Source organism: Echiichthys vipera, assembly GCF_963691815.1.
Source record: "Echiichthys vipera genome assembly, chromosome: 9".
Taxonomy (NCBI): Eukaryota; Metazoa; Chordata; class Actinopteri; order Perciformes; family Trachinidae; genus Echiichthys; species Echiichthys vipera.
This window is the reverse complement of record NC_139834.1, coordinates 7,654,079-7,671,536: the sequence shown is the minus strand read 5'-3', so window position 1 is coordinate 7,671,536 and position 17,458 is coordinate 7,654,079. Positions and strand designations below refer to the sequence as shown.

The 17,458-nt window shown below is 39.2% G+C and overlaps 1 protein-coding gene across 2 annotated transcripts; it reads left to right on the top strand.

The window, feature by feature from the left end:
* Positions 1 to 523: 523 nt before the first annotated feature.
* On the top strand, positions 524 to 14,592 carry ptpn22 (protein tyrosine phosphatase non-receptor type 22). Of its 2 annotated transcripts, XM_083920604.1 has the most exons (27): positions 524 to 546; positions 1,263 to 1,514; positions 3,017 to 3,125; positions 3,693 to 3,769; positions 4,537 to 4,632; positions 4,751 to 4,789; positions 4,988 to 5,059; positions 5,280 to 5,339; positions 5,641 to 5,783; positions 7,772 to 7,838; positions 7,947 to 8,024; positions 8,216 to 8,302; positions 8,738 to 9,266; positions 9,379 to 9,465; positions 9,599 to 9,676; positions 9,765 to 9,836; positions 9,945 to 10,081; positions 10,852 to 10,879; positions 11,116 to 11,214; positions 11,357 to 11,425; positions 11,516 to 11,649; positions 11,794 to 11,821; positions 13,058 to 13,120; positions 13,368 to 13,468; positions 13,562 to 13,592; positions 13,679 to 13,756; positions 13,844 to 14,592. In XM_083920604.1, exons 2-27 carry the CDS (start codon positions 1,413 to 1,415, stop codon positions 13,903 to 13,905), a joined length of 2,526 nt encoding a protein of 841 aa, XP_083776730.1. In that variant the 5' UTR covers positions 524 to 546; positions 1,263 to 1,412; the 3' UTR covers positions 13,906 to 14,592. The 2 variants fall into 2 exon arrangements, with proteins under 2 accessions (XP_083776730.1, XP_083776731.1); XM_083920605.1 differs by lacking the exon at positions 524 to 546 and having other exon boundaries at positions 1,256 to 1,514.
* The last annotated feature ends 2,866 nt before the right edge of the window (positions 14,593 to 17,458 follow it).

Sequence of the window (17,458 nt, the reverse complement as noted above, 5' to 3'; positions counted from 1 at the left end):
GCCTAAAGTCAATGACAGACACAGGAAATCACACATGAAATAAACTTTTTTTCTAAACTTTAGGTAAAATACCAATTATTATGTTAATCAGGCAGGTCAGTGATGAATCAAGCGTATGAATAAAATAGCGTGATGGATGCAAACAGAACACAAATACTTGACCAAACCAGCTGGTGGGAAGAGACATTAGATATGAAGCCACTTTACTCAGGTGTAGGCAGTTCATTGACTCCTGATCCAGGAAGCCTAACCAGCCATACAAGCAGCAGGCAGAGAGGGAGCAATCACATTTTTCAAACTCGAGTCATATGCGATGATGGTTTTGACAACAAAAACCCACAAATGACTGAGTAAATTGAACCACTTAGTTCCATGTCAGAATATCTCTTTGTGTAAGTCTCCCACAAAGCCACTAGATGTCACCATGCTACTGATACAGAGGATAACACCTGCTGAATGCAGGTTGAAATACATGGTTGTCTTCATTGTGTCAACTGAGGCACAGTAGGCTGCCTCTTCTCGCATGAACTGCATGTCAGCTTGCAGGTAAGCCTGTTCTCAGTACGTTCTCTTTACTATCTTTTTTTCATCTTTACATCAACTGTATCGGATCTTCTTATGTTTTATCAATCTTATTCACACTCTTGCCCAGCTTGCTAATAAAAAGTCTTGTAAGGGTAACTTAAGGTCAAAAGCTCCTTCAAATAGACCTCCCTGCATTGCTCTCTAAATCCTTTTTAGTTAAATTATAAATGGCAGAGTTTATTTGATAGTATTTCATCAATACTGTATGGTGGTTTACCAAAACAAATGCATAGGCATAAATAAAGACCAAGAGAGTTGAGTGGGTTGCTGCTCATTACTGGCTCAGAACATCAGGATTTTCAGGATTCTCAGACACCCCCTCTCTTTACCACTCCCTCTGCTGCTGCCTCCATCCCTGCCCACATCCCTCCTCCCCTCCTCTGGTGAATGTTGTCCAACAGGCTAGACTGCCTGCAGTGAACTCTGACTTTGAGTAGGAACAGATGTTCATGACAGCTTATATGCATAAATGTGTGGCCCACTATGTGGGTGTTACCCTCCTAGTCCCCACTGCGGCACTGTCATGCTATGAAACACCCATGTGGCTTTAGGACCCAGTGAGAGACACCCAGGGGGCGCGGCAATATTTTTAATCTGACTACAGAACCTGTTAGCTTACTCGTGCTTCCTCTAAGACACTTCACACGTTCCCTCACAATAGTTCCTTGATGTGACAGTTGCAATAGAGAAGTGCTCCGTGCGGCAGCAACAGAAGCGCCACAGACCTGAACCCAAAGCCTCAGTGACCCAAATCCATAACCCCTGGATGAGGACCTTTGTGTCATGCCTGTGAAAGGTGCCCTATCCCAGGCAGTGTACAGCTATCCATGGAGCAGCAGGCCTGGATAGTGAGGAGCCTCCTGGCCCAGCTGGAGAGACAGGAGGTTGTGGACGAGCAGGCACCAAATGGCATTAGTGGGGAGTTTGCGGTGAGTCAACTGTCACTTTTTGTTAAAGTACTGTTGTTAGTTGAAGCTTCCACACAGTAGACTGTTTTCTGCCGTGGCTTTCTTTATCACATCCTCAGAAACTGTGCCATAAAAGCTATGGTTGTTTATGCGGAATTAACTGACAGTAAGTATAATGTTCATATTTTCCTGACTTCGTCATGTTAAGGGAAGTAACACTCTGCTATTGTAACGCCACATTTGTGCTTCCTCTTTGCACTGATGCTTGTCATTGAAGGCGCATAAATAAGGAAGACCCATATGCAAACGCATTATAACTTTAAACATAACAAAGATTATTTAATGGATCTATCATTTTTTAATTTATCACGTTTCAGTTTTGTATGTCAATGCATACATTCACACACAAGCACAATCGCACAAAAAAACACCCCTCCCTCAAGAAGTCTTGACACCCAAGATGACATCATCTGTGGGCTGCTGCCATGGTGATGAGTGACACGCCAGTGCCTGAGGACAGCACCGTGTGCTTCACATGCTGCTCCCACCCCGACCACTCTAGAGGAAGGGGTCTATTGCATCACTTCCTTTAAGAACAAAAAGCACTCTGTGGTGAAAGCAGCGCAGATGGTCCGCAAGGCCTTTAGCAGACTGTTTGGAACTGCGAGAACTGGCCTCGGAACAAAAAGACCAGTGTCTTAACTAATCCTGTAAGCATGGACGTGCCATGACTTTGATTTGGGTGTCAGACCTTCCACAGTAAATTCCGGATGGAAATCCTCTCAGTTTGAACGCCATCATGACAGTTTGTAGAAAAGTGAGTCATAGATTCTGGTCATTCGGAGTTGAATCACGTAAAAACTGACCATATTTGACCACCGTATGATTGGTTACGTGTAATCCCCTTGCCATTTGCTCCCTCTTTTTCTTGACTCTGCTGCAAGACTGAACAACTATGAAAATACTGTACAAAATGCCAAAACATTAATAACATAAATGTGCCAAAACTATCATAGATTTTTGTCACAGCAGCAAGGTGTGAAGCCAAGGCTGATGAGAGGCAGCCTTGTCCGAAGGGAGTTCGAACTACTTCTCATCGTTGTGCACTTTTCAACCATACCTTCATCTTGTGTACCATGGTCTGAGCATTTGTTAAGTGTAGAGATGTTTGTCTCCTTCCTTCCTCTTTGTCAGAATGGAATTGTAACATTCCCATGAAACATGTTACATTTGATGCTACACCTGTGAGGTTCTGTCTATGAGCAGTATATCAACTATATTTATGTGGAATACAACACCATGGCAGTATATAATGATATAACAAGGCAATTTAATACAGCACCGCCATCAAATAGGAACTCAAAATGACCATGCAGTTGAAACGTAACCTCTCTGACAACAGATAGAACATTACCCTTCATAAAGGAAGTAATTTCCATATGGCATTCACACGGCTTCAAGGGATTATGACTATAATGATGTAGCTGTATGAAGTCCGAATAACTTTCTTTTCTGTTTTTCAGAGGTTGAAATGTCAGTCAATTAAGTACCGCACTGACAAGACCTATCCCACCAAGACAGCAGAAAAGCAGGAGAACATCAAGAAGAACCGATACAAAGACATTGTTCCCTGTAAGCTTTGCACAAGTCAGATTTGTAAAAAAAGAAATGTGGTTTGCCACTTCTGCATACAATGATAAACATGATTCTGCATCAGGGCAGTTCAGATCAAATATGCCTGGGACACGATGAATTTTTGACCTCCATGTATTCAAACACAGATGGATCAAAGAATCATAGGCTTATAGTATTTTGGTTTGCATGACATTAAATGCAAATACATATAATGCAAATGATGCCAGTAAATTAATGTGTATGTTGACCTGAAATTATGCAAAGTGATAATTAGTGATAAGTGATAAATAATGTGCTATGTTCTGACTCATAATGTGGACACCATTACTGATTTATTTAATAAAAAAACAAATATATTTAGTAATATCTATTACCATTGGACAATGTGGAATGTGTCCATCTGGTATTGAGAAAATTGTACAAATACTAACATATTATATTTGATGTTCATTTTATTCTAATTCTCCATGTTTTTGTTTTGTCATAAAAAGGTGTGAAAATGTGACTCACAGTCAATGAGTTGTGCCACACGGATATTCTAACCACATATTCCTCTCCTTCTAGTTGACCACACAAGAGTAAAGCTCACTCTCACCACAGCTAAAAATGACAAAGACTACATCAACGCCAGTTTCATCAAGGTAACTTAACAGTGTCTCGTCAGGAGAATCGTTAATGTTTCATATAAATTCATTTTCAGTTTATGTGTAACTAATGCGGAATGTGCAAATGTTAACTAACATCCTCCGACTCTTGATGTTGCGACCTAGAATTATTTGGGAATTGGCATATTAATTATTTAAATTACAGTATACAGTGTTCAATTCAAGATTCAAGATTCAAGAAGCTTTATTTATCCCGAGGGAAATTACTGTGCAACAGTTTCAATACAAAGGTGGGAAAGGATCAGAGTAACAATAAGCATAAACATAAATCAAATCAAAATAAAGCTAACATCAAATAAATCAAACAGACATTGTGGTTAAGCGTAGGTTTATACAATATACAACAATACGCACCGTGCAGTTTAGCAGCAAAATGAAATAAGTACAAACTAAATAAGTGATAAGGAGCGATAAGTGATAGCAATAAAAATGTAGCAAGCAGTCAAGCAGAAGCTATTCTTTGTTTTTCGTCATGTTTTGATTTTGTTAATATGCCAAATATAATCCTGATTAATATCACTTAGTAGAGGTCAGAGCTCAGAAGTGATGGCATTAATGTGCGCTATGTTTTTAATGTGTGTTTTACGGCCCTTGTTTTGTGCTGAGGTGCGGGCCAGATTTCTTTCTTGGTGTAAAACCACGATAACTAAGGACTGAGGTGAATAAAAGTCGCCAAATGGAAGAGACGAAGTCAAGTCTGCTCGAGGATGCAACATTGACTATAAGCTGTATTTTGTCTACAGGGAGTGTCAGGCTCCAGGGCCTACATTGCTACTCAGGGTCCTCTGCCTCACACGGTACTGGACTTCTTGAGGATGCTTTGGGAGTACAACGTAAAGGTATGACCTGCCAATCTGTGGTCACAATAATGTTGCTCTCAAAACTATGAGCATGCATCAGGTAAAATGATCAAGAAACTAACTGAATTAACTGACCTTTTGAACTCCTTTGTGCAAGGTCGTAGTGATGGCCTGTCGAGAATTTGAGATGGGAAAGGTAACCCCCTTTTCTACATTTCAACACAGTGTTCCATTGCTTGTATACCATCAATACTTCTGCATCGTGTCAGTTTACTGTGGTTTTATAAACCACTACACTAGGTTACTGCACGTATTTGTTTGATGCGTACATTAAACTATTTAGAACTGTGTGAAATGTGAAAAACACTGTGCTTTTTACTTTTATTTTTCATAGAAAAAGTGTGAGCGCTACTGGCCGCAGAAACAAGAGCAGCCATTTTTTTGTGAGCCTTTCACAGTTTATTGTGTGAGTATTTTTAGAATTTCACAGAAACACTTCCTGCTGAACTGTTCCATGATATATGCTTATATTATAATCTTACACAATCTTGGTCACTATACGTGGTTATACTATTATTACAATACACAATAAATTCACATTATGCAGCTTTTGTTTTTTTAATAGCAAGAATAAGTACTCACCTTAAAGACGCAGTGCTGTCTGTTTTTTTTGTTTTTTTTTACAGGATTCTGAGGAAAACAAAGGAGATTATCTGACAAGGACGTTAAGGGTGACTTATCGTAACGTAAGTAGTGTTTATACTGTACCCTGACTGTGAGAACAACTGTAATTCCCCTGAGACAAGCAAGAGATTATCAGCTAATATTGTTGTTAGTTGCTACAAAGACTAGAGACAGTCGTTGAAATCTCAAAACTAATGTGGTCGAGATAGTAAATCTACTAAAATAATTTCATTCATGTAACTCTTTCACAATGATACAGTAGCAAAAAGCAAGATTAATGGCTTTGCCTTGAACTGTTTATGACTGTGTTATTATATGAGCTCTTTAAAGAAGCTTGCATTGTTATTATACATTTTTTTCCAGTGTAGCCGATCTTTGAAACAGCTGCACTATTTCAACTGGCCAGATCACGGCGTACCTGACTCCATCCCTCCCATTCTGGACATGTTGCATGAGATGCGTTCCTATCAAGACCATGATGACATCCCTTTTTGTATCCACTGCAGGTCAGGCTTCCCTATAGCATTTAATTAAATAGCTGTCTTAGCGAAAGTAACATCTACGGCAAATATCAATCAGGCAATCCGGACTGATAAAAGCATTTTGTTGGAATTTCTTGTCCTCAACTGGTTCATTGATTTAAATTTTACAGTATTGGTAAATAGGCTTCAAATACTCACACATATGGTGTTCCGCAGGGCTCCATATTTGGTCCACTATTCATACTGTACGTGCTGCCACTAAGCCAAATTATACATCCACATGGTGTGAAATTTACAACCCAAACTTGGATGACTAACAAGTATTTGAAATGAAATAAAGTTAGAAGAGAGATTATTGTTATTGGGGCTGAATCAAAGAAAGACATACTATTAAGGAGCCCTAAAGGTCAAAACAAACACCTGCAAAACCGGTTCAGAGGCATAAAGCTTGGTATTATTACGACTTAAGTTTAAGAAAGCACTCAGTCCACATTTTTCAAGCTTAGAAATATAGAAAAAACAGACCATTTCTTGCACTTTCAGATGCAAAGAGACTGAATTCATTTTTGCTCTTTTAGTAATCAGTGAACAGACTTCTGTTTCAGTTTATAATTCCTAGTTTTTAAGTATCTGAATGGTTTAGCACCATTTCTCGATTGTCTCTGCTTCTAAATGCAAAGAAGTATGCAGAGCATCAAATACATACAGTATATCTGAACTTACGTAAATTTCCATAAGAAACACTTTAGGACTCATCTTTTTTAATCTCATGTACTGTGTGGCAGGTGCTATAGAAATAGTGTTTATAGTGATTAGTATCATGATTACTGATGGACAGTGCCTATTTTGTTTCAGGCAAGCAGTGATCACACTTTTGGTTCTGATTGAGTAGTTACTATGGGAACGTATTGCTGTGGGCAACATATGTACACTTCAGACACCTCCTCCCTTGTATTTGAGACAGGAAGCTTGCGTAGGCGGGTAGCCATCGACCCACTAGGTTAAGAAATCTATGTGTGGGCAATTCCCCTCAGTTTTTCCAGCACTTACACTTTGGCTGATTTTAAAGCCACCTTAGTACTTGCACTTACAGTTAGTTAATCTCAAGAATTGTGACTTATATCAGTTCAGACACATAAATTCATGTATTCTGTGCTTCATCAATGATCCATCTCAAGCGTATAGAAAACGAGTTTCATTGGAAACGACTTTGTTTAGTAGGATAAAAAAATAGGGATGATTCACAAAGACCGAGTTGGTTTACAATACTTTCCACATCAATATGTTATTTGAAGTACATACAATATTGTAACTGATCTTTTGGCTTTCTATGTTTGGTACCTTTTGTTTTGATAACTAATTACCTAACTTTACTGTAAGTTACTATTGATATGAATACTGTATACAATAATGTGAGTGGCGATCTGAAAGAATGCCACTCACATTATCTGCCCACGCCATTTTTAGGACGATGTGTCAGAAGTGGAATGTTGAGTCAGTGGCAGATCCAACCTACCAGGAAATCACCCCGCTTCTGACTGATACCACCACTAAACAGCTGTCAAAGACTAAGACTTAATGTGATTTTGTTCCTCAACACTCAGAGGAAAAGGGCAAAATATTACTAACCTCAGAAGCGAGTGTTATTCCAGATTTTGTGTCAAAGCCTTAAACATGATTTGTTTTACTTTAATCTCAGAAATTCAAAGAAGTCCACTGAATTGAGCCTTTTGAGGATTGAATTGGAATTTGGAAATCCCTAACAGCATTTGTTTAAACATGCTTGGCACTGATTGGGTGCGGTTTTGGACAATGCAGTACAATGACTACCAGAGAGAATCAAGATAATCATGACACTGTGTTGGAAAATCTGTTGTTTGAAAAATACCATTATGGCTGATGCCTTCCTCAACTCTTCTAAGACTAATAACAATTTGAGTATTCATATTGAAATGTCACTGTTGCTGGAGTTAAGCTGGTTAAAATGTGACTTTTTGTTGCTTTGATTGTAGTGCTGGCTGTGGTAGAACTGGAGTCCTGTGTGTCATTGATTATACTTGGAACCTACTCAAGAAACAGGTAAAATATTCCTGCCTCACGGATTTCTGCAAATCATCTATGTAAAGTCAGATTAATTTAACGGTAAAGATCACTGCCCTATTATGCTGTCTGTGTCTTTGTTTTTAGATGATCACTCCAGATTTTAATATCTTTGACTTAGTTCAAAACATGAGAACCCAGAGGCCCTCAGTGGTTCAAACCAAGGTAGAAGCTGTTTTTTTAATTTTTATTAACAATGCATCACATTGCAAATCTCTCAACAAGCAGAACCACATGTCAGTTAATTATTCAAGTCAGTTACTTCCTTCTATCAAAGATCTTTTGATTTATGTTTTGTGCGTCATGCCCCAGGGCTCTGTCACCTAACAAAGCAGGTTTTCGTTGTTTAACCCCAGGAACAATATGAGCTTGTGTACAGAACTATCAAGTTGCTGTTTGAGAGATATCTGCAGTCTGTGGATGCACAGAGCCACAGAAAGGAGGTGAGTGACCAGGAGCACTGCCTTGTGAATGAGCCAGGCTACGCAGAAACAATGGAAATGTATAACACAGCACAGGCTCCACCAACACCAACTGACAAGCACAACCATCATGATCAGCAAAACAGAAACAACAGCTGTTGCTCTCTTGTGGTTTGAGTAGCACTGATATAGAACGCAGTCATGTGATTGAGTGAAAAATCATCAGATTTGCAGACAAATGAACGATAAAGATTCTATCAATAAGGTTACTGCTTTCCCTGGAGCACAAACAATAGTGATTTATTCAACTGTTTTACACATCTATATTTACATATTGTATACTATTGCACACACTGATATTGAATGCACATATTTGCCAAGCATTAATGCTTTTACATTCAAATTTTCTTCATTTATCAAAAGCTGTTGGCCTCACACTCCTGTTTAATTGTCCAGGTGAAGGTGGTTCCATCTACTATCACGCCTGACACTGAAAGTGAGCTCTCCGACCTGAGTGAGGAGTTGGATTTGCTGACACAATTCCAGCACTTGCCTGATGAGGAGAGGGATGTTTCACCACAGTACCACACTCCCTTGCCTTCCGCTTCAGTAAATCACATTGCACTGAGAGCTGAAGACACGCAGAGGGACCAGGAGCAATGGCATCTACTCCAGCCCCTTCCTGAGGCTCTTGCCATCATCCAGGACCTGCAGGAGGAACCCAGGTCATCACCCAAACTGGGTAGGATACAGGAGAGAAATGACATACCGTCACTAAACCCTCCACCTTCACCGGCTGTGGCAGCAGCCATTCGTCTGATGGTGGAAGACCCCTACTTTGACACTCCAATGAGCTCCCCTTCCTCAGAGGAGGCACCACTGGACCCTTCTGAAGATGCCATACAATGGACAGTTGGCCCCATCATAAGCACGCCCTCACTGTGTCTAAATGACCAGACTCTGGAGCTTAACTCCTCTGTAACAGGTAAATAAATGGTCATAGTTGTGCGCAAGTTAGTCCAGAGTACTACAAAAGACAATAGTGTGGTACAAAGTCATCATGTAGACATTTGCATTAACCAATTTGCATGTTATAGGTACTATTGAAGTTCATAGAGATGAGGACGTACCTCCTCCCCTACCTCAACGAACCCCTGAATCCTTTATAATGGCTGTGGATGCAGGTTGGTATTCTCAGTGTTAATTAACAAAAATCTGGAATATAAACCCCAAGTTTCTATGAGGCTTGAGCATATTCCTCCCTCACCCTCAACATATATACATGTGATAAAACCTGTTATGATTCTGTCTTTTTAGAGCACTCAGATCCCTGTGAAAGCTTAATGGTTATCATTCCACCCAATGCTGCTGCTGAGGCTGTCAGAGAGCTAGGAGGTGAGAAGATACACGGAAAATATCTGAAATATATAACACTATAAACAGTATCCCTAAACTATGACACTTTTTTTCCATACACTTATAGGCAATCCCCCCTCACCTGTCCCTCCACTACCAGAGAGAACCCCAGAATCATTTGAGTTAGCTCTGGATCAAGGTGACTTCATAATATCATGAATAACAATCATTCAATTGATGAACAAAATAATAAATCATTGTATGTAATAGTAGGTTATACTTAAAAATGTAATAATGAAATTGACAGCTCCTGTGGAGCAGAGGTCAGAGGTCACGCCAGCAGTCATCCTGAACAGAATAGGACTGTCTTCAGAATGGTTTGGGGATTCAAAGCCAGCTGCTGCTGCATCTCAGACTGAGACCAAACCTTGGCTGAGGAGTAAAGTAAGAGTCAAGCCTTTCCATTAGCTGATGTGTGACTTTCCCTAAGTTAGTGCCATGAGGGTTTGAAAGATAAGTTATATGATGACTTACTTATAGTCACATAATGTGAGCACATAATGAAGTCAGTTCAAGTGAGAATGTGGATGATACAAGCACTTTCAAAAGTCCCATATTGTAAAAAAGGGAGATTTCTTCTTTCGTCTCGCAGGCCGAGGTGCTGTATGAATACTGGGAGAGTATCAACCCATTAAAAAATCCAAATCTACAGAGAAATGCACACAGCTCCTATTCAGAAGCTGTGTGCTTGAAGCTGAAGTTCTGATGGCTTGTCTAAAGCGCCTGTATCTAAAACAAGCCATCAGCGGCAATGACGGTGCAGAGACGCCGAGAGCGCAGATGTGGAAGATCCAGAAATGCTGACCAATCAGAGCAGCCTGGCCTTTTTCAGGAGGGGTGCTTAAAGATACATGCGCTAACGCGTAGCATTTCTGACAGAGAAAGAATACAGGAATAGTCAGAGAAAAAAATAGTGTGTTTTTTGAACATTAAAGCAAGTAAACATGTTCTAGTAGGAACCCAAAATACAAATATGAACCTGAGAATAAGCAAAATATGGGACCCTTAGACCCCTTCAACTATCCTGACATTTACACTAATACTGATTGACTTCATTCTGTATAAAATACTAGAATTTCAACTAGAATAAACAGACAGAGCATTAGAAATATTACATCAGGTATGTAACAGCAACATCCTTCTCTCTCTTGTAGAGTATGAAAGCAAAAATGACCTTCACAGGTAAGATACTTATAATAACACAATGTTCACTGGCTAAAAATGAAGTCAGTGGACAAAGTGATAAATTATGTATGTAAGTAATTACATGATGAATACAATCATGATGTGCTGTTGTAATTACCAGATTATGAGTCGTTTTTTAACCCATTTAGAGAGACTCAATATCGCATTTATTATATCAAATATTTCATGCTGCTTGTGATCATTTTAATAGTATTTTCTTGTGATTTCTCCAGCACCAGTGACACATCCTGATCTTGTATTAAATACAACTTCCAACCTCCACCCTTACTGTCCACCTCTGGACCCACTGACTCCTCCGCTGCTTCCTCAAAGTAAGCTCACTATACTGCATGATGGAAAAATCAATAAACATTCAACGCAAATGTGTAAAATCATATTATACCACCCACACAAAAAAGACAAGTGAATTCCTTCTTATTAGAAATTAGAAGTTGATTATCTTGGGTTGTGTAGCTGGGGAGAGCCTGACTCCTCCACTTCCTGACAGAACCTCAGAGTCCTTCATCCTCCCCACAGAAGAGGGTCAGTACATAATTTCCTCCTTACAAGATACACACAATTCAGCTCACCCTGCAGCACTTGTTGTCTAAGTGAAGCGCTCTTTTCCAATAGTTCACAAGAAAGCCGCCCTCTGCCCGCAGCCATTAGAAACGACACGTCTCTTTCCAAGAGTAGGCTTTTCATCTGAGTGGGACGGCACCGCTCAGCCCAAGAAATTCCTTGATGTTGTTATGAGCAGGAGCAAGGTAATGACAAATACTTCAAAAACAGAGTGACAATCACTGAGTCATTTTCCTACACTCCTCTCAGTGCTTTTCTATTCAGTGATTAATATGTGAGTTTCCATTTGATAAGACATTGATATTTTTGCTTTAAAATGTTGCCCCCAGAGCGTCCGGGCTAAAAGTTCCAGACCAGGTAAGATATTCTATCACAGGAACGAAGACTCTTTCTCTTCTGCTTTCATTGTACCTGAAATATATAGCAATATATTTCGAACAACGCCCACAAAAAGACAAAAAAACAGCAACATGCTAGTCCATCTCTTAATACTTCCAACTTTCCCAGCCTGTCTGCACTTAAGCCTAAGCCCCTTCATTCCTACTAAAGATTAAAAGGTCCCATATTGTAAAAAGTAGGAGATCCATGTCTTTTCTTTATTTATTATAAGGCAAGTCATGTGCTATATACAGTACATAAGATGAAAGTATCAAAAACGCTCAATCTGATTCCATAGAGAAATGCACACAGCCTGTATTCAGGGACTGTGCCTTTAAACGAGCCGTCAGGACTTCTCTACAATAGTGATGTCAATACTATACTATGGGGCTGTTCACTCTGACCTAACAACCTTTCAAAATACTATTTACCGATCTATACGCTCCGTCGCACAAAACAGACAACAGCCAAACCTGTGAACAACTCCGATCACTTCTTTCTCTAGTGAGACGACTCAGGCGATAAAGAAATACAAAAAGGCCTGAATGTTTTTTTCCTATCTCAAAATGATACGCCAATGTAGCCAGACCATACTTAGACACTGATTATGGTCTGGCAATGTGTGAATACAGGTATATTCAGACAGAAAGCATGCTAAATATAATATGTTTAATGTGTTCTATAGAAACCCAATATAAGTATGAATCTGACATGTCCGTAATGTGTTCCCCTTTAAGTCATGAATTCAAGCTTTCAATTTTAAAAAGGGCCAAACAAATTCCCTTAACAGCTAGTGCATGCTAACAGCACTAGGGCAGAGGAAGTTTAAACTAACAGTGCTCATGATAATGAAGGAAATGATGTAGTTCTCTGAAGCGTTGGCTACACAGTAGTCTAATACATTTGCAATTCATTGTTTAATTGAATTATTATGACTGTTGACAGACCTTTGATGTAGCAGTTTAGGTCAGAGGCCAAATCATTTGTTGTTTACTGTAATCCGCCCATTTATCACATTTTGCAAGGTTGCACTGTGTTGCGTACACACAACAGCATGCAGGTTAAAGTTAGTATTTCGTACCCATTTTCACCACTTGGGAGACCAAACTGAGACAAAAAAGCTGTAAAATACCAAGTTTGTTGCTGTCTAGTTTATGATTGATCTAAATGACTGTGCCTTTACGAGGGTAGTTTATCATTGTGTTTCTGCTGCAGAGCCCCTGACTGCAGTTCAGCAGCTCACTCCACCTCCTGTGGTCGTGGCTGGAGCAGGAAGTGGTGAGTTGCTTCAGACATTAGATCGCAGTGGCCTTTTTCACACAGTGGTATTATTAGAAATGTATCCTTGACATATAAAAAATATTCATCCACATAGGCTGCATCACATATCTAAGGTTGTGGTGATTCTTAGTCTTAAGTCTTAATATACAGGTAATTATTCTTTCTCACAAAGTCTTCATCAGGTCTTCATCAGGGCAGTTTCAAATGCAGCATTTCATTTCCTATCTGTTTCTGTGTTTATCAGCACAAGCTGAGCATGATGTAAACCACAGCCCCCCCATTAACACTGACACATCAGGAAACAAATCAGGCAAAAGCAACGAGAAGGGCATGTCTCGGACAAGGGTAACACACAAGCTACAGAACACATAACTAATGGCTACAAGTAAATCGAAAAGTGTATCCAACTAAATCTATATTTCTGTTTATTTTGTTCAGAGCCTGAAGTTTTTTAGACACAAACAAAAACGTAAGTGATGCTAATTCAAATTTTAGTTGAATGCATGACATTTATAGGAAAAGTATGGCTTATGTGTTTACAAACTGCATTTTCAGCTAAAACTGCCCCTCCACCACCTCCGGCTCAACCTGGAGCACCATCATATGGCGCCTCATCTTCAGTGTTCAAACTTGGTAGGCCTGCATCTACGTCGATATGACATTAACATATTTTATAATGTTACATACAATTTTTATTGACACCATCTTCATCTTCTACAGGATTTGGGAACCGGTTTGGAAAACCAAAGGGCCCCAGAAGTTACCCAGAGACCTGGGTTTGACATTTAGAGAGTCAACCCTCCTGTTCTTCTAATGATGATGAGCAACATAATACAGTGCATTGCTAAAGGACTTGGGACAGTCAGACGCTTATTAGTCTCACATACAGTGGACCTGAAAAGCACTGAAGGCCGCTTCTCTTCGTGTCGCACCGCTGCACCCTCGGCAGAGAACAGGAAGTGCCTAGTTATCAGCTCTGGTGCACTTGTACAATGTATCAACAAAGGTTGATTTTAATTATTGATCAGTGCCTTATTGGACAACATGATCACACACTTGGACCGATGACTTGAATGTTTCATCAAAAACTCAGTCTCTAGAATAATTAGCTTGAAAAAGTGGTAAGTCTTGTCGTTTTACTGCTCAAAGCAATGCTGTTAAACGTAGTTTGTGAGGAATATATTTAGTTGTGTATGCGTTTGTGCTTTTGGCATGAAATACGGGTAAAACATTGCCTCTAGTTAAGCTGCACATTACTTTTTCTAATATAAAGACCACAAACTAAACCATGTGTGTCATTTAGTCTTGTCTCTCTGCTAGAATACACACATCCATTTGTAGTTTTTGAATAATTTTAAAAGCGTCATCTTAAAGGGTGATCAAGGTACAGTGAATGTGATGCATACTGAATATGCCTATGATGTACAGGTAAACCGTTTAACATACACTGGTTACACACAAAATTATTTATTAAAAATATAGAAAGTCTATGCATTCACATTGTGTTTTTTGTCCTACTTAACAAGACTGAAACATATTGGTACCAGATTTCTACTGTCTGTAACGTCTCATCCAGGAAACAGACGAAAATCATTTTAAAACAGTACAAACCTTTACAACAGCAATCATTGGTGCTAGAGCACAGAGTATCACAACAAAAATGACAAAAGGCTGGTGTGACAATGTGTGCGACTGTCAACTTATTTCTACATTGAGTAAGTCAAGACCCTATGACAGCCGTATTTCTTCTCATAAAAGAACTATTCTGTATGATACTCTGATGTAGTAATTGGTTCTTCTAGGTGACATGCAGATGTAAAAATCAAAAAGTATCATGGAGCAACATTTGTTATAAATAGAGCAGAAAAACAAATGCTATTCATCAACAAATGAACCAAACCGTTTAAAATGAGACTATACAGTACAAGGCACAAACATGTAGTCAGTGAGAGCAAGGGCAGTATCACATCGTTCCTTCCTGTATTGAAGACTACAAAATGAAGGCCTCTGTGAGGGTCCTCTTTAAAAAAAACACCCCATAGGCCGTTTGTACAAGCAGCTTCTTGCAGCCATATATAAAATAAATGTTATTTTGGTGGCGACATCTAGTGGCTGCAGTAAATATGGCAGGAGCAAAGGAGTAAGTCCAGTGACAGTATAAAGAGTGACAAAGTCTAAGTGGTGAGGAATACTTAAGTTAAAGGTTGAATATGGAGAATGAGCAGAACACTGCCATCCAGTGTCTCAAGATCGTAGTTGCAACAGCACATTGTCAGTCAGGCTGCCATGTTCGTCAGACCCGGTCTAGTGGGCTACAGGAGACCAGAGTCTATTTGAGTTTGTTTCGCACCATAAAAATAAGAATTGGAGGGGAGTTTGACTGACAGTTACCGTTAAGGTAAGTAAACATGAAAAGTTAGCTTACCGATCAAGGAGAAACGTAGCAATTTGGGCGTGCATTTGAATGGCGTTTCTCTCATTTCTCTCAGTCCATGGAGTGAATGCTCGGCCTATATTGACTCTGGTTTTTGCCCGTCTCTGCTCACTCAGCTGCTGGGACAAATAACGCCTCCTTCGCTGAGGCTCCGAAGCAGCTGCAGGATTGGCAAACTCCATTTCACCCATTGCCAGCCTACAGTAGCTGCACCCAACAACAGACAACCCTGGCCACCCACAATGCCCAACGCTGTTGGCTGCTACAATGTAAACAGAACGTGACAGAAAGTCATTCTCAAACCCGTCCAAAGTTTTTTAAATATAAATTCAGACTAAATATATTTTTTTATGGAAAAACAATACTTTCATTCCGTACCCCTCAAAACGCCCCGTGGGTGTATAATTTTTTTTTTTAAATATAGCTTTTAATGAAGATTCTACATATTCAACCTTAATAAGTAAGTTAGGTATATAGGTACAGCCTGTGAATATTCTCATCTGTCCAGATCATCGTTATCCCCAAAGCAATTTCAGTCAAAAGCAACTGGGTCCCAGCCCGGTCAGATGTGTACATGAACTGATGAAGCCTCTTGGATGAGAGGTGAAACGTCTTCCTAGACAAATAACCAAGTCCAGTTGCTTTTGACTGAAATTGCTTTGTACATAGGTACAGTTACACAACAAAAATACTTATTTTAACCCAAACCATGAGCTTTTCCTAAACCTAACAATATAGTTTCATCGCCTAAACTGAACCAAAATGCACATTTACGCAGCAGTTACGTTTAGTTATGAGGATGTGTTTATCTCTTGCCACCATACCCGTCGGTGTTATTAGAGGGTAGGCAAAAACAACCTATATGGCCATATAGGGTGGAGGACTGGTTGGTAAATAAAGATATTTAAGGACAGATCATTTTGAAAGAGATGTGAAATTCACCTTTATCTGTCACATTGCAGAAGAGTTCAGTTTTGGATCATTATGTAGGAGGCTTCATTATTTCAGAACTATAAGAAAAACAACAGGCATTCACAGTAAAAACCCACACAATCACACCAAAGTGACCCTCGACAACGCTGCCGTCATCACCCTAGTGACATTAACATCGAAAACCAAAAGGTGCAAATTCATTTAAATCAAGTAAAAAGTTAGTGCACCGACAGCATTTACATACTCCCAGCTATGACAACAACATAATGTTTACATACCAAAGTCTATATAATTCTATATACGCCACTGATGAAAAAATCGAGACAGTTATTGCGAAGTGCAAGAGCCGTCATTGTGTCGTAATAATCTTAAATATTCATCACAAACCTGTGTTCATATGTTAAACTCAATCTTATGAAATACCCAAACAATAAACAGTAAGAAAGAGGGCAGCATATAAAATGGCATTTGAATGAAGAATTGCGTAAACTGCAACTTATAAAGCTGACAAAAGTGCTTATAGTTATATAGATCATTTTATGCCTCAAAGTCTCAAAGCATGGGAAAATGCATCTTTTTTTTGTTTTTTCATCTTGTAACATTTTAAGATAAAAAATTGAAAACAAAAGACTCTTCGATTGTTGTAATCAATCTAGGGAATCCGATATGTGGTGACCTGACACCTGACAATGTCGTCAGGTAAGGTTTTATGTCTATATGCCGACTGCAACAGACTACTTCCATCTTCCATTAAATAATTCTGTCAAAGAAGAAGAAACAGCGGAGCCTTGGACATAAATTAAAAATGGTTCTCTTACAGTTAAGTGTGGCAACTCATATCGTCTGTCTAAAAGTAATTGTCAGTTTACATAATACATATCTTTTCAATGAGACAGTATAGAGTTTCAGTTTATGTGCTATCAAATAAAAAACATGTAACATGTGTTACATAGTCCCATAAAGTCCCT

What these genes read in the sequence shown, in the direction of transcription:
- ptpn22 (XM_083920604.1), top strand. Translation starts at nt 1,413, where the DNA reads ATGGAGCAGCAGGCCTGGATAGTGAGGAGCCTCCTGGCCCAGCTGGAG. An exon ending in TCCTCCGCTGCTTCCTCAAA is followed by an intron (nt 11,215 to 11,356) that starts GTAAGCTCACTA and finishes TGGGTTGTGTAG; the next exon opens with CTGGGGAGAGCCTGACTCCT. An exon ending in CGTGGCTGGAGCAGGAAGTG is followed by an intron (nt 13,121 to 13,367) that starts GTGAGTTGCTTC and finishes TGTGTTTATCAG; the next exon opens with CACAAGCTGAGCATGATGTA.